The sequence below is a fragment of the Carassius auratus genome, chromosome 8 (genome assembly GCF_003368295.1).
Source record: "Carassius auratus strain Wakin chromosome 8, ASM336829v1, whole genome shotgun sequence".
Classification (NCBI taxonomy): Eukaryota; Metazoa; Chordata; class Actinopteri; order Cypriniformes; family Cyprinidae; genus Carassius; species Carassius auratus.
In genome coordinates, this window is record NC_039250.1 from 13,822,717 (window position 1) to 13,845,114 (window position 22,398).

At 36.0% G+C, this 22,398-nt stretch overlaps 1 protein-coding gene across 6 annotated transcripts in view; it reads left to right on the top strand.

The window, feature by feature from the left end:
* LOC113107363 (vinexin-like) overlaps window positions 1-22,398 on the top strand; it is a 44,529-nt gene that overhangs the window by 9,833 nt on the left and 12,298 nt on the right. For 5 of the 6 annotated variants that reach the window (XM_026269810.1, XM_026269811.1, XM_026269814.1 and 2 more), the window contains exons 2-11: window positions 10,717-10,779; window positions 13,316-13,513; window positions 14,143-14,218; window positions 14,442-14,581; window positions 15,246-15,309; window positions 16,875-16,898; window positions 17,139-17,232; window positions 17,455-17,545; window positions 19,991-20,065; window positions 20,799-20,909. In XM_026269810.1, the coding sequence (XP_026125595.1) occupies window positions 10,768-10,779; window positions 13,316-13,513; window positions 14,143-14,218; window positions 14,442-14,581; window positions 15,246-15,309; window positions 16,875-16,898; window positions 17,139-17,232; window positions 17,455-17,545; window positions 19,991-20,065; window positions 20,799-20,909 (885 nt within the window). In that variant the 5' untranslated portion in view covers window positions 10,717-10,767. The remainder of the gene's footprint in view (window positions 1-10,716; window positions 10,780-13,315; window positions 13,514-14,142; window positions 14,219-14,441; window positions 14,582-15,245; window positions 15,310-16,874; window positions 16,899-17,138; window positions 17,233-17,454; window positions 17,546-19,990; window positions 20,066-20,798; window positions 20,910-22,398) is intronic. The other variant, XM_026269812.1, reaches the window with a different exon arrangement.

A 22,398-nucleotide genomic window follows, 5' to 3' on the forward strand; every position in this document is an offset into this window, starting at 1 on the left:
AGCAGCACACACTGATCTCTCTGAGAATATTCTCACATGCTACATGTGTGCGTGAGTGTGTGCAAGACTGCTTTAGTCCTCATTACATAAGTATGACATATTATGGCGGCCCTCATGGTATGAAGCATTTCCCAATCTCTGATCTACATATACATATGTATTCTATCACGAAAACAAATTCCTCATAAGTGTAAACATACCTGGCAATAAAGCTCATTCTGATTCTGATTCATAAGAGTACAACAAAGGTTCTTTACAGAGAGATGTCGTGCTGATTAGAATAGTCTTCAACAGGTCCATACAGGTGTTTCATGAACTCCATGCTTTGTAGGGTGTTGTTGATTTTGGAAGGTCCGTGTGGAGGAGCCCATTTTGGCTCATAGTTATCAAACTGTTTGTGGGATCCATCCCAACTGAGTCGAACGATGGACGACCATACATGGTGATCAGATGGACCTGCTGCTGATTAATGTGTGTATCATGTAATAACGGGAGATTGTAAACAGACGCATGGCAGAGCCTTGTATGGTGTCTGCTCACATCCATCAAAAGGTAGAGAGTAACAGACCTGTAAAAGAGTAAGCAGTGAAACAGATTAGATGGATTTTAAAGGATTAAATGGCCTTTACTTTGTTCTGCCGTTCTTGTTATTTTTAAGTTTAAAGTACTTTATTTTATTCCTCTATTACTTATGTGCAGAGACAACTATAAGAATGCCATTAGTTGGATGAATTCCCTGAAAAGTGTAACTTATGAAATTCTTCTCACAATATCGGCGATAGTTATAGTTTATAGTGTGATGTCCAGGTGTTTGTCCTCCATCTGTGGCGTGGGCTGTCTCGGTTTGGTTCAGCAGGGATTGTTTGCTTGGACATATCTGTATCATCTAAACATTGCTGTTTGTTTGAGCATCCGACCAGGGGTGCATTTCCCAAAAGCAACTATGGTTGCGAGTTCCGTCATTGCCAATAGAGTTTAATGGAACTTGTGACTTAACAGTGCTTTTTGGAAACGCACCCAGCCTGGCAAAGCAACAGCTTGACCAGGGGAGTGAGTTTGGGGCGGGGCTACCTATTTGTTCAACCAGTGACAGAAGGGGGAGTTTTCAGGAAACCAGTTTGAAAACAGCCATTATTTTTGCAAATATATATGTATATACATACACACAAGTATGTAGCCCAATTTGAATGCAAATTCTAGTGAATACATACAGATGAAAGCAGAGCCTTTCAAACTATAATTTGATAGTGTGCATGAACACAGGCACTTGACACATGCACTAGAAATATAAAAAAGATTTGTCCAGTGTCTGTGCTTTTTCTTTCCAGAAGTTATGACCAATAAAATATCTTTGAACCTTTTTAAAGTTGCGGGTCTCTCTAAAGGCCCTTACTCAAGCACTTGTCTGTTGTTGCGTCTTCATTGGCATGTTTAGTTGTTGTTCTTTCTCATCTGTTTCTTTTTCGAGTGTGAAACAACAGGCCAGGCCAGTGATGCCACCTTGTTGTAGACAAACTAATTAGGGTAAAAAAGGGTCAAGATGCGCTTGCTAGTTAAGCGTGAACAGAGTTAGAACAATTTTGACAATTGGGACCAAAGTCTTAGCAGCTTGGCTGTGTACACTTTGACCTAAATGGTGGTGGATGTCACACAGTGTGCCATTGTTTTTACCAGAGATCTCCCTGGGATCATATTGCCCAAGAAAAAAAATGTAAGAGTCTGTAAAAATCATACAGTGTGACCCTCGAGTAAGTGATATGATCTAGACATGATGTCAGATCTCTTGTTTTAATCTTGCCTCTTAGGCCTACTATGCTTTGTCTATCTACTAACTTTTATCTCTTAAAACACACACACACACACACACACACACACGCACACAACATCTCTTTATGATTTAACAGCACAGAAACAGAAAAGCTCTCTCAGCCATTTACCTTCATTTGATAAACAAAGTGGCACAAGATTAATGTGACTCATTCAGATGTTATCAGACAATAGAGAGGATTGCTGATCAACTATGCATGAGGATTAATACAAAACATTCTATTTTGCATTTATGACATTCAGTATGTAATACACAATTCATGTGTAATTCCAATACAATTCATTGATCATTCAGAAACAATCATATTTGTCTATTTAATATACAGTAGTCAAAACTATATTGATACTTAAGCTACATGTAAAGTGTATGGATTTCATTGTATTATATATCAAATATCATGCAAAATACAATCTGCAAATGGCTTTTAATCTACTGCACTGGTGTTTGCTTATATAATGCAAAGACATTTATAGATATTTAAGTATGTCCTAAGTGTCCGCCCCTGAATATGTGCACAAAAAACTAATTATGTAATAGATGTGAATCTAGTGTAAACATATAAACTGAATTGAGAGGAACAGTTAATTACTCATCTTGAAAGTATATTATACTGTATCTGCTGATATATTTATATAAACCTCACGATGGAATGATCATCTTTTCCAGAGCAACAAACAAACCGCCCACGCTCAGGACATTTTCTAAATGCCTTCGTGAAAATGAATGGAGATGCAGGATAGAGTTCATCTCATCACTCACTGGGGGATAGTGTGCAAATGCTCTTATTAGACAGTTGGGATTCACCAGTATGGTCAAAAATGTGGTGAATTTGAGACAGTTCTCAGCAAAGGTCTGCACATGGTTTCAGTGACATGTGGTTATTCAGTGAGTCTGTTAATGATTGAATTGACACTTTCACAGGCTTCTAAGAAGTTATAAATGTCTGCATATTCTGTGTGACTCTCACTTTGGTGTCTTTCCAATAATAATAAAAAAAAGGTAATTGTTTGGCTATAGTCACCACACCACCTGAGATTTGAGGTGAAAATGTGACTAGAGAGAGACTATGATTTCTGGAATCTTATCTAGATTAGTTGACTCATGAATCAAATTAGTAATTTGTGTGTGTATTACCCACACATTTCAGTCATTTTTTTAATTGGAGGGTTTATCACGCTAAAAAATTAACTTATTATTGTTACAAAGGTCAACCAGACCAATTTTTTTAAGTCAGCATTTTCAAGTAAGAAAATCTCAACATCTGTAAAAGATTTTAAGAAGATTTAAGAAGCAAAATTATGCGATATTATATATTAAAAAAATTATCTACACAAGTGCGAACTCAATCTAATGTTTTAAAATACTTAATGGCTTTTTTAAAAGCAGATATACATGTTTGGATATTTTAACTGGAAAACAAAATAAAAGCACATGTTATCTTTTATCAGGATCAGACTCTTTGTTGACCCCTCAAATCTGAAGTATTCTTGGGTAGCTTTAAACACACAGGCCTTGGTCAGGGTAAACAATTGATTTTTTATTACGTATTTATCTTATCAAATGCAATCATGTATACGTGTTCATGTGAGTGCTAAAACAAGCTGTCACTTCACAGCTGTCACGAGCGCTGTTGCTCGAGCAGTTATTATCTTTGAGGAATGATGTGTATCCTACAGTATATTCAGTTCGCACTCCCTAAAAACTCATAATGTCTTGATAACAGACAAATTGACGTATTCAAACACTTACAAACATGACAATTTGTGGCCAAAGAGCATCTGCAATAACACGTCATACCCAGCATGAAACATGTGACCCAGTATTATGTAAGAGCTGTTCACTTTTGTTTGATTTGTAGTGCACTTCTTCCCTACTGAAGTCACTGGATCTGCTGAGAGGATGGGTGGAGCTCATTCACTAATGTTCCATAGGTCACTCAATCATACCCAAGACTCGGACTTCGTAACTGGTGACGCTGCCCTAAAACAACTCGTTCAACAAGAAATGTCATCATTTACTCATCCTCCTGCTGTTCCTAACCTACAGTATATGGGTTTCTTCAAGGACACAAACATGCAGTTACAATTAATGGCGACTGAAGTTTTCAAAGTTTCCAAAAGCACTCAAAAGCATCGTAAATGTGGCCTATGTAACTCATGTGCTGTATTCCAAGTCAAACTAGGCTATAGTTTTATATGTTATGCACTGATAATCTTGCCCTCAGTGAGCTGTTAACTTTGAGCTGATCCAATTCAAAAGAATGATTTGAGCTTGTGATCGAATCTTATTTATCATGAAACCTTACAGTATATATAACGCATGAGCCATATGAACTACTTTTATGGATTTTTATGGTCATTTTGGAGCTTGACAGACCCCATTCTCATTCACTTTTATAATATTGAAAAAAGTGACCAGGATGTTTGTCAAAAAGTCACTTTTTACATTTCACAGAAGAAATAAATAATAACTAATTTTGGAATGGCAAGCTGGTGAGTATATGATGACATAAGCCTTGTTTCTATGTGAACTATCCATATAAAGTTCCCTGTGGGAAACATGATTTCACTTTACTAAATGTCTTGGATTCCCACAGAGTTTGAGCATGTGGATAGTTTTCAGTGCTATTTAAAAAGAATATAAAAGAAAGGCCATAAAAGAAAGGCATAATACTGTGATTCGGCTGGTAAATTGTTATCTCTATATAAAACCACCTGACGGCGGATGGAAACATCAGTGGATGTGAAACAGGAAAAGTTTCAGCGATGATGTCATTGGGAGTATGCCCTAAAAAAAAAAATGGTAACATCCAAGTTAACTGGTTTTTAAGTCATTGCAATATTTCACATTCAATCTTCAAATTAATGTAGAAACAACATAAAGATATTTTTTTATATTTGTTTAATGGCATCTTTTTTATGACTGAAGGCGAGTTTCACTGATACTAATACTACTGATATCTCTAGGAAATTGTTCTTTTAAAAGAGTTTACAGCCATTAAACTTTACAGTATAATTGAGAACTACCAATTTTAACATTTATTTTTAAAAGTAACAACTTCTTATTGAAGTAAACTTGAAAAAAGATCTTCACATAAACACAAAATAATACATCATATTTACCTGCGCCCTTCAGCAAGTAGCGAATATACAGACATTTTATAAAGTTATCAAACACTAAATTCTAAATTAAATGTAGATGAATCCTTAAAGCTGAGCTGCCACTGCTAAATGGTCAGTATGAACCCAAATGTGTTGTTATTACACAACATAGAATAATCAATATAACACTGTATTTCAGGGCTATTGCTGGTTGTGGGATTAAATAGATCCTATTATTGATGAAACCAATAAGAATGCAATTATACAATGGAGTTTGTGGTTTACAGGGTTTTATTATAAACAATCTAAAGCAACACTCGTCTGCATAGAGCATCACTGCAGCATGATGTATCTTCAACATATGCAAGTGATTTGACTGCAGTAATTAACTTACTGACCCCTGCAGTTTACCAGACATTCATTAAGCAGAGTTTGTGTCCTAATCAAACCAGTTACTCGTCACAGATGGTATGCGTGTTCGGCTAAAGGCCGTAATGCTTAGTAATGTTGCCGGAACTCTTAGTGGCTCATAAAAAGCAGAACCCTGATTAAATGTTAATGATTTTTCATTTAGGTCTTACAGATTTCCTGCATGTCTGTTCCTATAAAATAAGATGAAACGCAGATAAGGACTGAATTAAGAGCAGAGGAACAGTGTTTTGACATTTAGGTTGCACTTTTCCCATGAAGCAGGCCAAAGAGCAATGCTTTTTTCTACCTATGTGTAGTCACAGCCTAAAAGACGTATTTAATTAGAATATAATGTTGTTCCAAATCTGTTCATTCTATTGCAGAACAAAAAAGAAGATATTTTGAAGAGTGCTTCAGCTGTTTTTGTTTATACAATTGCAGTCAAAACATAACAGAACGCCATTGAATTTAATTTGGTGGACAAGAAAAAGTCCAGGTTTGGAATGACTTGAGGGTGAATACATTGTTGGGTGAACTATTCCTTCAAATAGACATTCAAAGACTGTTTAAAGTGTATTGTACAGTACAGGCTTTCAAAAATCAAAAGCACCATTCTGAATGGCTGATGTACATTATTTCCTGGAAGTCAGGATGCAAAGGTGTTTCTGTGGTTCTAGGATCCACTTTCCTGTGCATTGCAATATGTCAGCGCTTTATGAGTGGATGATTATTGCGGTTTTATCTGTTTTAAATGGATAAAGGTTTTTGAATGCCAAAACTTTGTTTTAGATCATCCCCAGTAAATACTCTGCAGGTGACAAACACATGGCGCAATGTGGAGCTCAAAGACATTTCCAGATATTGGGGAACAGGCCAGCCGTCCCATCTTGTGCCAGTGACCTCAGAGTTGTGGGATGCGTGTCTGATGTCATTGCCAAGTTCACAGAGTCCTCCGCAGGGACATTCCTCATCCCACTCGTCCACATCATCCCAATAGCTCCCCTTTTATCATACTGGCTCTTCAAGCAAATACATTTCAGAATTGTGTGTTGTATACAAACATACATCGGTAGAACTGTTTCTTGAGCAGCAAATCAGCATATTAGACTGTTTTCTGAAGGATCATGTGATACTGAAGACTGCAATCTAGTAGATATAGACCTATATAACGTCAAATGTAGTTTATGTATACACCCTCCAGCACAGTTCTGTATGTCCCAGATGAAGATAAATGGACAAATCAGGTCTGCTAGCCTGCTGTCAGAAGAATGCAACATTTATGCATTGCAGATGCTTGTTTGAGTTTTGTAATCTGCAAAAATTGCTTGGAGCGCTCAAAACAAACAGCAGTAATGCTGAATGTGTTCTGAGGAAGAATCTGAGCGTATTTCACCAACGGCTCTCTGAGGGAGACGTGACCGTATTAGGTTGTGTTTCAGGAGTCCTGAGAGAATGTGCTCTCTCTTTCTCTCTCACACACTGCTCATTTAGGTAATAATGGTCTGAGGAGCCAACAGCATTGCAGTCCAGTCTACAGTTTCTTCATTCGCTCGTCAAGGCATAAATGTTTTGATTTAGAGATCTTTTGTTTCAGAATGCACCTTTAAGACGGTGGTCTCAAACTGAGTAGTCAGTTGATTGACTGAACATGAGTCAGGTCACTGATCTTTAGGAAGCTCTGTATAATCAGTATGGGTTTGGGTTTACCTGAACCTAACAGGATGGTTTTCTTAAGGGGGGCTTAAATTAGACAGGTTCTTTTGTCCTAAAACAGCTAGGCTATACCAGTGCTTCTCAAGCAGGGAAAACCTTTGATTTAAATATACACTACCATTCAGAAATTTGGGATCAGTTTGTTTATTTGTTAATTTAAGAAACCAGTACTTTATTCAGCAAAAATTAATTAAATTGTGCTGTAAATTTTTTTTCAAGTTACATTAATATTTTATGTATATTTATTTAATATATATATTTATAAAGCCTTCATTTTGGATGCGATTATTCGCGATTAATCGCTTGACAGTAAAGACGATTATAATGTTAGAAAGATATCTATTTCAAATAAATTCTGTTCTTTTGAACTGTCAGTGAATCCTGAACAAAAATCATGGTTTATAACACTGATAATAATAAGAATATTAATTGAGCAGCAAATTAGAATGATTTCTAAAAGATTATGTGACCCTAATGACTGGAAAATTCAGCTTTGCCATTACATATGAACAGCTCAATTTGGGGTCAGTAAGATAGTTAGAGACTTTTGTTCAGCAAGGATGCATCAAAGGGTTAGTTCACCGAACTAAAAGAGACAGTAAATGAATTTATATGTTACAAAACATTTATATTTCAAATGTGAATATTTCAAATAGACATAAGAAGCATATATTGATATAAAAAAGTACCAAACTTTTGAACGGTATGTATATTGCTTTAAGAGTTGTAGAGTGCAAACTGTCTGAATGTCAAACTAGTCAAACTAGTCAAACTCACTAATGCCCACCATGACCCATCCCTGATTTTGAGTGCTTCAGGATTTAGTCCTCTGACAGGTTCATACAGATGTATAATTACACCCACACCCACATACACACGGCTCTCTTTGTCTCCTCCATACAGTACATGTGGAGACAGACAGTACAATAAATCAACTCTCCTTTACTCTTAGTTGTACTATTTCCGAACTGGCTATTGAGTATTATGGGTCTTTCTTTTATTTTGATTAAGTGACTTGTGATATATGACTTTGCAAAGCATGTCAGTCTGCAACAAAGGGATTTCATAATTATAAATTAAAAAACAGGCAAAAGGTTGGTCGTCTTTTTCTTTTTTGTGAAACATATGAATGAATGGCCTTAGTGTTTAATTGAATGCACTGAAATCGTTACCCTTTTACAAACTGAATTCAGTGGACTGCTGAAGAGCAGGAACATGAATGATTTGTTTGTAACACGCTGACATGTCAAATACAGCTGTGATCCTTGCGTGTGTCACATGATGTCATGAAAGGCAAATAGGATATTTGTGGTTTGCTATTTTGTTTTTATGCTAAATTATGTGGATTTTGAAATGTTTTTGTAATGTTTTGTACACACCCTCACATGCCAAACACACTTTCCTCTTATCATGTAACACAAAAGATGCTGTTTAGCAGAATGCCCTGGCAGTTAGTACACATACAATGAAAGTGAATGTGGATGGATTCAACCAAACTCCAATGACAAAAAGCACCAGTTTTAGAAAAGTAAAACTTTTTGACTTTTGCTAATCTATGTCTAAGTCATTTAGTAGCTTTTGTGAGGAACAGACAACATTTTTTGTTAGAGAAAATCTGAATTCACTTGAAAAATATTTGTGTTCCCACAGAAACTTTGCATTTACATGCAAAACTTTTGCATTCACCCAAACAACTGTTCACTTGTAAAACTTCCCAGAAAAACTTTTGTGTTCTCCTTAAGACACTTTGTGTTTAGTCACAAAACTTCTCCATTTCCCAGAGAAACTTTCCCTCAGAATTTTTGCATTCACTTTCATATAATTTGTTGGCTTGCAAAACTTTTGTGTTCTGCAGAGTAATTTTGTTTATTTGCAAATCTTCTGCGTTGCACAGCGAAAATCTTCATTCACTTGCAAAGGTTTTGTGTTCCCTGAAGAAACTTTGCATTTGAAATGACACGTGGGCAAATAACTGACAGAAATTTAATTTTTGAGAGAATTATTCCTTTCATGTTTAGTCCTATTTCACTTATGTCCCAGCGTTGCACTCCAGCCTAAATACACACGTATTCTCATGAGATAATGTTGCGCACTCTCATTAACAGATACAGTTCAAATCCATATGTGTTAATAAGCAGTGCCACTCATGCACATAAACACCCCACGCTGTGGGACCCTCACATACTGAGAGATCATTGTGAAGCACATATACATAAACACACACTCAATTGTTTTCTGTTATGCAATGGAACTCATTCAAGACTGGTGAGTCATCTGGGCCAAGAGAATGAGAGAAGAGAATAACCCAACATATAATCCCCTGTGTGAAAAGCCCAGTGTTCATAGCAGTGGATACAGCATTCAGGAAACTGACGGCAGTCATTATGGTCTCCAGTTCATAGTTAATCATCTCACATGGAAAACACTCTAGGAGTGCTTGCTTCATGGTTGCTCTCTCAGAGCGGGAAACACTGATGTCAAATGGAAAGTTAAAGTCATATGAAACATTTTATGTTGGACAGTTCCCCGGTTGCCATGATGACTGAGTTTTTTTGTGGTTTTTAAACTTTTGTTTTGTAGAGCTATAGGAAAATGTTCGTATGTTTTCCTTGTTTAATCATTTTTTTGGTTCAGTTATATCTAAGGATGTTTACAGCAGATATGATTGGTCATCTGTGCTGGTTTTCACACACTTATGACTTGTTGGAAAGTTTGACCGGTGGTCATTGTTTAGTTTTTCAATGCCATGGCAACAAAGCAGTCTTGTGATTTTTTTGTAGCTGTAGTTGCACTTTCTGGCCTTGCACATTTAATTTTTTATCAAAAAAAGTGTTCAAGCAATCAGAAATGAACTCTGACAAGCCCACTCCACAGATTGAGGTTAAATCATGGTAGAGTACGTTGTTACAGCCACTGAGACCATCCAAGACATGACCATGGCAATGAGAGAGCAAAACATGCAAAGAACTATGAGATAATGAGAAAAGACCAAACGAAATTGGGAAATACATTTTATTAATTTTTTTTAGAAATTAAGTTGCATTTGCTTTAAAATAAATAAATGAAATGGAAATATATTGTGAAATTTTATTGCAATAAAAAAGTATTCTATTTTAAAATAATTTGAAATGTAATGTATTCCTTTAATTTAAAGCTGTATTTTCAGCATCATTACTCCAGTCTTCAGTGTCACATGATCCTTCAGAAATCATTTCTAATATGCTGATTTATAATCAATGTTGAAAACAGTTGTGCTTTCATATTTTTTGGGACCTGTGATACGTACTTCAGGATTCTTTGATAAATAAAAAGTTAAGCGAACTTAATATCATTGTTTTTTTTTTTATCAATTAGTGTTCTTAAAGATATTGTCACTTAATTTAGCAGTTTGCCATGTTTCAGTCACTTTTTCATTTTTTTTCCTTCTATAGTCGACAGAAAAATACATATATTTAAACGTATTAAACAAATATATACATGAGAATGCAAAAATGACTCTGTGATGTCATCAATATGCTAATTATCACATGATGCCATCTGTTGACTTTTTTTTTGCAGGATTTAGTGCTTTCCATTGAAAGTACAGTAGATGTCAAGTGTGGTAGTAGTGATAGAAATAAAAAAGAAAGAAATAACAGTCATTTAAAATGCTGTTTCTTTCAGGCAGTGCGTCTGAGATCTGACTGATTCCTGACCAGGATCCCTGCAGATGACATGCAGTCTCAGGTAAGAGCATCTGAGGAAGTGCAAAGCTTGCTCTCTGTGTTTCTCAATCTGCTAACCCCATGTTGATGTGTGGTGCTTTGCACTTGCACTAACTTATGATCCTTGGCAGCTCCTGGGCCGTTCAGCATCACCTTGAAAGACGCCCTGGAAGCACAGAAAAAAAGAAACGTTACAATCAGCCCTTCACACAATGACAGGAGGAGAGAAAGAGAGAGCTATTTATGGACTAGACTTGGATTTCCATGAAAAAGCCCCAGTCCCTGTTCCCCCAGCTCACAAAGCATCTCCATGATTTAACAAGATACAGTTTCACCATCTGTGAGAACACAGGGATCTTCCCATGACCCCTAGAGTTCACATGGAGAGAGGGAGCATTATTCAGGTCACAGAGAGAGCAGCAAGTGAGGGATGGTGGGGTTCGAGTCAAGAAGAAGAGGAAAGGAGGTCAGGAGGACGTTTCACAATGATGCTAACTTAACCTGTTATTCACGGTGAACTCTTCATGACCCTGTAGGCTGAGAGTCACACCTTAGAGAGTTTGAATGAGGGAGCTCAGTAAAACAGGGCCCTGTAATGAGGTAGTAGTTTATTCTCTTGTGACCCCTCAAACTATGCCACAAAGAGTCTCTCTCTGTAAGAAGCTGGAACATCCACAATCTAAAACGGACGAGGATGGACAGTTTGTATTTGATACTTTGAGTGAATAACATAATGGAGCTGACCAGAGAGCAGATTTATTATTGCTAAGGTTGCTTCCCGAAGCCCTTTCAAAAAAGGTCAGTGGCAAAAATATAAAACATAATATAATAATGCGTTTTAATATTTATCAATAGCAACGTTTACCAACACCTGAATTGAAATTTTCATTTAGCCAAAGAAATCAGATCTCAGTAGCTAGACTTGGTTAATTGGGAGAACTGAACTCTCTATTCTGTTCAGATGAAAAATTAAACCGGTCATAATAAAGTTATTCAGGAATGAGCTGCGTTTTGGTATGCCATCCCAACTAAATCTACATATTACTATTTTAGCAGTTTTTGTTCACTGCGAAGTGTATCCTTATAAAAAAAAATGTAAAATAGTTTTTATTTGTAATTTATTGTAATAAAGCTGAAATAAAATGTAATATAAAAATTAGATGAAATTAGTACTGCGAATCGATTAATCACATCCACAATGAAAGTTTTTGTTTACATATTTGAGTGTGTACTGCGTTTATTTATTATGTATATAGAAACACACACACTGTTACAACTGGGTATTTGCTAACGTAGGAATAAAGCGTTCGAGGAGGGTCTTGATCAAATGAGGAGTTTACTGAACCTCGAAGGAGATAACGGACAATATACAACACATTAACATCATTGGGTTAACAAACATCATTAATCACGGACGAGGAAGAACTGGACAGACAGGGTATTTGAGCACACAGGAGGTAATGAGGGAACTGGAGACAGGTGAGGATCAATCAATTAACTAAACAAGAACAGGGAAAAGACCAAATAAGGAAACAGACAGTCCATGAACGTAACACACACACACACACACAGTTTATATTTTGAAAATATTAACATGTGTATATATATTAATATATTTTATAATATGTATAAATATATTTAATATATAAACATAAAATGTTTTTCTTAAATATATACATGCATGTGTTTGTATTTATATATTTATATATACATAATAAATATACACAGTATATACTCATATATTATGTTAACAAAAACTTTTCTTTTGGATGTGATAAATCGCAATTAATCATTTGACTGCACTAGATGAAATGAAATCAATAACAAGTGAAAATAGAAATATTGCTTTGGCAACGAAAATATAAATGAAATAAGTTGAAGTACTAAAATTAATATATTTAAAACTGAAATGTAAAAATATAAATACAATTGTATTTATAATACAAAAAGAAAAAGAAAAAGAAAAGTTATATATATATTTATTCATTGCTGCTTTGGCCAAATTTGGATGGATTCTGACATTTCAGTGCATCACTAATCTTGTGAAAAAGAGCTATGCTTTAGCAAAAAAAAAAGTACTTAAGGTATTTAGTACTAAAAGTACTAAAGAAATATTTTTCTCTAGGGTAATGGAATAAACCTTAGTTACAGTATAAAACAACTGGGGCTAACTGCTAAAACTAATCTAAACCTTCACTTCCTGTTCTTGAGAACAAGACTGAATGTCTTAGGCATGTTTTCTTTGGAAACTGTGATTCAGCTCAGTGGGTAGCACCGTCACCTCACAGCAGTCCCAGCTGAGCCAGTGGAGTTTGCACGATCTCCTCATCTCTGTGTGGCTTTCCCCCGAAATCCAAAGACATAGGTGACTTGGACACTATAAACAGCCTGGGCCCTGTTGTTTAGGGTGTCTCCCACCTGGCTGTGTCCCAAAACACTGGGATGGTTTCCAGCCCCACGACCCTGTGGAGTATAAAGCAGTATGGAAAATGGTTGAATAGATAGATGGAAACAGTGATTCGAGGTAATACAATATAAAACCTGTGTTTTTCTCTCAGAGAAGAGTGGCGGTGCATGACCATCTCAATGGCTCGCGGATCATTTTCTCAGACGAGGCTCTTCCGGGCAGTGGATCCAGACAGCACTTCATGGCTCCGGATATGACCCAGGAAGTAGTCGTAATCTCTCCTGGTCTTCCTACACCGCCCTCAAGTCCCTTCCACATCAGCTCAGCCCCTGCGTCTTCACAGCACAAGGCAAGAGCACAGCCGTAACACATTACTACTGCAGACGTTATTCCACATGTGTGTGGATGACTTTATTAATCATATGCACTGGGGTCCAGAAGTCTAAAACCACACTCAAAATCTAGGATTCAAAATGTAATCTTAACCTGGACACACAGTAAACTGATAAAACAATGTTTAAGAAAAAAATGTTAGGTTCTGCAGCTTTCTATGTCACTATATATATAAAGGATGAATGAACAACACTGCTTTGACTTGGACAGGACTGAATGTGTGCAGAGTAGACACTTAACTTATATTGTTCTGCCCCCTTGTGGCGATATTTATAAAAAAAGAATATAGTTTGCCAATCCTGTTTACAGAAACTTTAATTTTTTTAAATTATTTGTAATATTTAAATATAGTGTCCCCAAGTGAAGTATTTAACACTTAATTTACTTTGAATGCGGTTGCATTAGATATCACTCCAACTGGCATGTTTTTGGTACATTTTGTTGTTGTTGTATAACTGATATGTGCTATATACAGTATAACTAACGTTTCCTATTTACCTTATACTCTTTAAGGTCACTATAAGGTCACTCTTTAATTCACTATTAGAATATGATTGTCATATGACTGTGCACTTATGTTTCCAGCAGGTCGCAGAGGTCAATGGAGGTGGATTAACAAGACAGAGTTTCGGATCCTACTATGGGCCGACTCAGACAAATGGTAACTTTTGATAAATTTTGATGTCACTCGACTAAATTATCATAAGAATTCCTATGTGTATCTTATCTGTGATTATACGTGTATTTAACTATAGGCTTCTCTGCTTGAACTGGAGGAAAATGTAACATTTGAAATTAGAATTGCAAATATTATTTGTTCATATATTATATTAATATTTCATGCAATTTGGTCCGTGTTAAATTGTCATCTCTCTGTCTTTCAGTTGGATTATCCAATGGTGGGCCACGGACCGGAGGTTCTGCCACATTGTCCAGGACGTCCAGTACCGGAGAGGAGCGCTTAATCAAGTTCTCTGGAATAGGTCCTGTAGATGAGACAGGGATGCCAATCGCATCCCGATCTGTGAGTCTCACTCAACCACTGCAGTCCCAGAATGCATTGCTGTGTCACACCTTCAGACAGTTAGAAATAACAATGAAACCCATAACTAGTGTTTCTTTTATATGTAAATTAGCCATGAATACACAGTGTGCTGGTTATCAGCAGAATATTATAGTCAATATAGTCAATATAGTATATATATATATATACACACTTTATATGCAGTGTATATATTGTATTATTTATTTATCCATTAATATAAGCTATTTTGGCAAGTTTAACTATAACAAAAAATAACAAAAATCAGAAATAAAATTTAATAAATACTGTATATACAATACTAATAAAAATGACTAAAACAACAAAATTACTTAACTAAAATAGCAAAAAATATAACATTAAATACAAAAAGAAAGAAAGAAATTAAACAATTTCTCAAAAAATATTGATAAAAATATGAGAATATCTCAAAACGTATGTATTTGATAGGAACGATTTGGTAAGGTATATATATTAAGAACGTCTCTTGTGTTGATTTTAAACTTTTTTTTTTATTCTGCTGAGATATTTTACTTGTCAACAAGACAAAAATATTGATTACAAATATTTAGTACACCATTTATGCCAGCATGTTTTGTTTTGATTTCAAACAATGCATTTTTCTCTTTCCCAACCCTTTCATCAGAGCGTAAACAAACCCAAGGACTGGTATAGGAGCATGTTTAGACAAATCCACAAGAAACCAGAGGGTATGTGCTCTCCTCCTATCTCTCTCTCGGAAACAATGAGGAAATTCCTCTCCATTATTGTCTGTCACATTCTGCACTGATCCAGAAAGAATAAAGCCAAACTCTGGCTCAGAAATTTTAGCCCTCATTTCGTGAACATTGTTTAACCTTTCAGCACATGTGGAGCTCAATGAGAAAGTGCACAAATGACCCTTTGAAAGTGGAACCAGATAGGCTTTGCTGAGCATGATGGGATTCAGGATACCGAACTGTGCCTTTGCCTCAGAGTTAGAAGATTTCAAAGTCATAAAAATGTAAAGAGCCCAAACTATTATTGTAAACATTGAAACTGGTTTTAGCTGGTTTAGACGCGTGTAGGTTTGCTGTAACACAAACTCCTGCTTTATCACTAACTGCTGTTACCAAACTTCACAGTATCCCTCTGGGATATTTGGCCAGAGTCCTGCGCTTGATTCACGTACAGAAGTTTCCAGTGTAATAACTGGAACAGCAGCTGATGTCGTTGAGTAATTATGAACAACATAAAGCTGCGTTACACATCTTGCTCAGTGTGTTTTCATAGACACCTGGTTTAACTCAGACTTACTGAGAAAGAAGGAAGTTAATAGCTGGCTGTCATGTGATCATCTTACATGGTATCTGGTCTTTAAATAGTATAGTAAGTGGAGTCATTAAAAATGAAACTTTTATCCAAAGAGACTTACAGTACAATTATTACGCAGTCATTCCTTCTCCCATGATTTTAATGGTGATATAGTTTATGACTGCTCTGTGTTAACCAGAAAAGCTCTTATTATGATTAAGGACTAAATCACATCAGCTCCTAGATATTGGTGTGGTTTTAGATAACTATACAGATGCAGCCAAACATCTGAAGTTCAGTACAGTTTAATGTATATTTTTAGTTTTAGTTTTATGCATATTTTTATATAGTTTAGTTGTTAATTAATTATAGGTATTTATTAATACTACAATTCTGTCAGGTTGCTTTTTATTTATTTGCTTGTTTTTTTTATTATTTTTTTATTTTTATGGCCAATAACTGATACATTATTATATAATCTACACTCCTCTTCAAATGTTTGGTTTTGATATTTAATTTTTTTTTTGATAGAAGTCTCTTCTGCTCACCGAAGCTGAATTGATTCAATACAGTATAAAAACACAGACATTGTGAAATACTATTACTATTTTAAAAAATGGTTTTGTATTTAAATATATTTTCAAATGTAATTTATTCCAGCATCATTACTCAGTGCCATATGATTCCTCAGAAACATTTCTTGTTATTATCAGTTTTGAAGACAGTTTCTTAAAAAGTTTAGTGTGGCTTAATATTTTTATGGAAACTGATACATTTTTCTGGATTTTTTATTGTGTGGTAACCGTTTTAGACAGCTATACACTATTTTGTATAAATATAAAAAAAAATATTCAAACATTCTAAACATCTAATATTTGCCCGTAGTTGATATGGTAGCAATATATCATGCATGCCTAATTAGTTAGTAAAGCTAATATAGGGTCATTTCTTGTAATTTAACTTGTATTTTTTACTCCTGCAGAGTCTGAGCTTGACTGGAGAGAAAGTGAGTAGCTGAATAGTTCATATGAAATCACTTTTTCTGGGCTCTATATTCAGTGATTCACAGTCATACAGAAGCCTGAATTGTGCTGCAATTACTGTGTGTGTTTTACACTTATTTGTGCCCAATGAAATTGTTAAAGCTTGGTATTTGATGTATAGAGATAAAGAAATTATTCTCAGCTTGAATAATAGTGTGAAGTATCTATACGCTCATTAAAATGTCTTTTTTCAATGGCAACAGGGAAGCTGTCATCATCTCCTCCTCCAGATTCTGTCCAGCGGGACGGGCGCTCAGACCCCTTCACCCTCACCCCTCACGGAGCCCTACCCAACTGGTGAGAGAGAGAGAGAGAGAGAGAGAGAGAGAGAGAGAGAGAGAGAGAGAGAGAAAAACAGAGAGAAACAGAGAGAGAAACAGAGAGAGAGAGAGAGAGAGAGAGAGAGAGAGAGAGAGAGTTACACAGACACTGGGCAGGTTAGGATCTGTTTCTGCAAGAAACAACGATTGCGTAGTAAAGTGGCCTGTGTGTGTGTGTGTGTGTGTGTGTGTGTTACAGGGCTGATCTGGGCGACACAGGGAAGCACCCAGAACCCAAAAGTATTTTTGACTTTGAGCCTGGAAAGGGAGCAGAAGAGGATCGTAGTCGGGTAAGAGACTTTAACCATCACCTCTCCATGCAGCTTAACTAGAAATATTGGAAACTAGAAAAAGACTGGTGCACGGGGTTTGTGTATTATAATATGAAGCTGAGCTGAAAGGCATTCAAATGGCACGCTGTTTTACAAAACACTTTTTTATGTTGCCAGTTGTCTAGAGTTGTCTGTTGAAAGCTTTTGTTGCTGTCTATTGGCATTTTGTAATTGGGTTGGTTAGTTTGTCACTTTGACTAATGCTTATACTTAGGTTAGGGTTCATGCAAGGTGCTTTAATTTTGAGTTTTGAATTCAGACTCCTGCTTTTTTATTATTTTTATTAACTATTGAGTGAAGAGAAGATGCTTGGAAAACATCTCTGTTCCTTTAGCACCTTTAAGGTACATGTATTACATATTTTAAGGTGCATATTTCTGTTTGTGCACATTTGTATGTTAATTAGTGGAAATTGTGCTGGGAAAAGCTTGTGTCTGCGTAGCAGTTATAGTATCGATTTTGTCGAGATTCTGAGAAACTGGCTCGACTTGAAACTCTTCTCTAAAAGTCTCTAAAAGAGGTTTAAAACTACAAGACATTTTAAGCTTTATGTTTTTTATAAATATATGCATTTGAAGTGAATATTAAGACTGAATAACTAACTGGCCATGAAAAGGTGTGGGAACATACTCTTGTATAATGATGCTGTTAGGTGCGATCTACACCCGATTAAGATCAGATGTCCTTTTAAGAACGAGGTGTTTTAGTCTCAAAGCTTTAAAGGGATAGTGGACTGGTGGAATGCCAACACACGGTAACAAAAAGACTTTCAACAGACACTATAATGCTTTGGACAACTGGCAAGTAAAAGAAAAAGTGTGTTAGAACTGCAAAAACATGCCATCTGGATGCTTTTTGGCAACTTTTCCCTCTAAAAATCACATGATACACAGACCCGGTCCCCGGTGCCAGTCCATCTGACTCAAATCATAGCTTTGGTGAGAAAACTTTATTCCTGAAATGTGCTTATTGTGAGACCTGAGCAGTCACATTAGAACGAGATTCACACCTCAGTGCGTTTGACTTATGAAGAGGTGGAGTGAGCACTTTGCTTTCTGGTTTCTACTTGTACACGTTAGTTTGGACTTGACCATCTGGAAGTAGGAACAAAAGCTCTGTGACAACAGATTCTGCCGAAAAGGTGTTCAGTTTTATTAGAAATATTAATAATACAGCTCAACTAATCAGAGACATGGTTATGGAAAGGGGCATCTTTATGTCCATATACTGCTGTGCTGGATGTTTATGCTTTCTGTAAAGGTTAATAATCACTTATATCCTCAGTAATTATGAATCAGAATGATTTTTTACTTGGTACTGACATTACAAAGATGTGTTATTCGAGGGCCATGAGAGAATATGAATTAGGATGTTTGTCAGGACCCCTGATTGTTTCTGACTGACATTATGTTTGGCTCAGTGTGAATATGAGAATGAAAGAATCTGTCGTTTTGTCTCCAGTTGTGGAGCTGTGCGAAGGAAGGCAGTCTTGTGATACGTATTAAACCTGTTAACCGCTTGTGTGATTTAAAAGCACCGTAGTTTGAAGAGCTGTCAATAGCTGTTTCTACTTTCATTCTGTTTTCCCTTTATGTGACAGCTGTCACTAAAGACATATCAGAAAGAAGACGTCACTTATCTTATCTTAGTTAGGTAACGGTTCTGGATGTCTGACTTGGCTTCAATAAGATTATTATCTGCCAAGATATGTGAGAGTGAGGAGCTTTTCACATGATCCTACCTGTCTGGAGCGCTTGTAAAACAGCAAATTGTTGAAGTCTGCTCTTTACCTAACAATTAAATCAGGCCAAACACATCAGGTTTATAGTTACATGGCTCCTAAGTTCTTACCTGTGTCTTGTACTTGTAGGTCTTATAAATTTTAATATCACTAAGTGCGTTTACATGCACATTCATAAACTGATTATGCTTAATAAGATGACAACGAGTGTGGTCATGTAAACGGATTAAACCGTTTTCCTTTGGTCATAATCAGTTTATTAAACCAACTGGCACATAGATGCTTACTGTATGTTTTCATATGCTACCACCAGGAAATAACCAGATATTTAATACAAAATTAAAAACGCAGTTTACATGCATTGCCAGATTATTGATTTGCATGTAAACCAATAAATCGAGTAATTTTAATAAACTGATTTTTGGTATAGTTATCAGTGTATTAGGAATGTGCATCTTCATAACTGAGGCTGATACGATTGCATTGCTAATGTTACGATGCATTAAAGATATTGTACATATGAAGCAGCTACCAGTGCAATGCAATATGCAATGCGCTCCGATTTCGATTTGATCCAACACAATGCGATTCAATTTGCGATTCAGAAATACAATATGGTTATGAATGTGGCTTAATGATGCTGTACTATTGTTGTTTTTCAGTCTCTGAGATCTGGGTCACAGCTGCCTTCATATCACAGCCCAGTGAAACCTCACTCCCAGTCTCCGTCCATTGAGGTGAGTGCCTGACATCCATCTGCACATCTCACTTACTGACAATCTGTATGTTTCTTTATTTTCCGAATTCTGGACTTTTCTTTTTTATATAATTGCAGTAGCCTACTATTAAAAGTGCATTTGTTTCAGTTTACAATCCAACCCGATCTCACGGCAATTTGTACATTTTTCACAAGGTGGCTTATTCGTACGAATTCGTACGACCACACTCGTACAAATTCATACAATTGTTGCCAAATCGTACATATTTTACGATTTGCACAATTTGTATGAATTTGTACGAATGACCTACACCTAACCCCGCCCCTAAACCTAACTTTCACTGGGGTCGTATAAAATCGTACGAGTGAGGTCGTACAAATTCGTACGAATAAGCCACATCGTAAAATATGTACGAATTGGTCTTGAGATGGCGTTGGTACAATCACATCATTAACTGAGTAAAAGTCTGTTCAGGTTAAGCCTTCAGTCTGAAGAAGATATTGTAATATATTTACGTAATCAGCATAATCTGAATAAATGAATTCAGATTCTTTTCCCGCTCCGCTCCTATGAAAATACTGGACATGGAACTTTATCACCATTCATTATACTTTAAAGTTTAAAGAATCTTCCCACTTTCAAAGTTTAGTTGACGTGAAATTGCATGAAGTCCCAGATTGTGTTTGGACCCGTGAAACCACACCCACACATCATTTCCAGTGTGTCACCTGGCTGTCATGCTGTTGTGCAGGCGACGCTTGTGTCAGAGCTGAACCGCTTTGAGGCGGAGCTGGACTCAGACATCCGTGGTCTGGAGAGGAGACTGTCCCAGAAGCAGCAGCAGCGGCGAGGCAGGGGTGAGGTACTGACCCTCCCATCTACACATCACACTCACAGTCAAACCCTCTGTCACACACCTCCCTGAAACCACACTTGGATCTTTATTCTAACTTTATGATCCAAAAATGAACATTTTAAATAACTATACTGCTTTGCAAGTCTTCCTGTCAATCCAGTTGAAATTCCAATTTGATTTATTGTGTTTTGTGGCCTGTTCATTTCAAACACATACTCAGAATACTTCAGTTCTGAATTTTGCCCAGCAAATACTAAACAAATACTTTCTTTGAAGTTTTAGAGAGCGAGGGTCAAAGGAAAACAGAGACACAGCAGTTAGATAAGGCAGAGTTTTTTGTGAAGTATTTGGCGTACTGTATCAGTCGCTCTTTTAAATCTTTTGGACTTCTAGCTAGACTTTAGTCATCCATTAAGGCCTCACTGATTTCTTTAAAATTCCCACACCCTTCAGACAAGGTATTAATCTTAAGCTCTCTTTTGTTGTGCCAAAAAAAGTCCAATGTTATCTTCCTGTCAGTGTGCTTCAGGTTGCTGGATGTTGACAGCTGTGCATGCTGATCCTCTCTGTCACTTCCTGTCATACCGAACAGCCAAAGTCTGCAGCCGCCCACTGCTGAGCTCTCGTTTAAGTCACGCCAACCTGCGCAGTGTCTGCTCTTTATATCCCAGCTCTGTTTATTTGATCCATCTCTCTTTTTGTGATTCTTAAAGGGACAGTTCACCCATAAATGACCAGTTGCCCTTTATTTCTATAAAATACCAAGGCATTTATTTGATCAAAAATATTCATTCATCCATTCATTGATTAATTAAAAGCTCAAAAAATAGCATTTATTTGAAATATAAATCTTTTGTAATATTATGCCTTTACTGTCTCTTTTGACTGATTTAATGCATCCTTTTTTCGATAAAAGTATTAATTTCTTTCTCAGCTCACTATTCATTTCAAATCTCAGCTTTGCCATCATTAGAATAAATAACATTTTTAAGTATATATTTAATTAGAAAACGGTTATTTTTATTATATATATATATAATATATAACATTATATAATATAATTATCAAAGTATATTATATAATAATATAATATACTTTGATAATGATTTAATGTGAGCATATGAAACTTAATTTCAAACTTTCATTTTTATGTCAAACTTTCAAATCTTTTTTCAAACTTTAATTTTGTTCTTTGAAAACAAAATAAGTTCTTATTGCTCTGCTCAATGCTACAGAAATGAAAGGACACTAAATCAGTCACAGCTCCAACAGACTCATACTTTTGATTCATATTCACAAATCTATATGCTGTTCACTTAAAATCAAACTATCCCTTTAATCTAAAATGAGCTTTTGGCTCAAGGAATTCTGCACCTTTAATTGATTAAGGCTTTATGGCTCTCCCTGTGCTTGTGAATTCTAAACTGTGGAAATCTTAGTTGATTACATCAGCAGTTCCATCTGATTCACATTTACAATGGGAGCTCAATGAAGG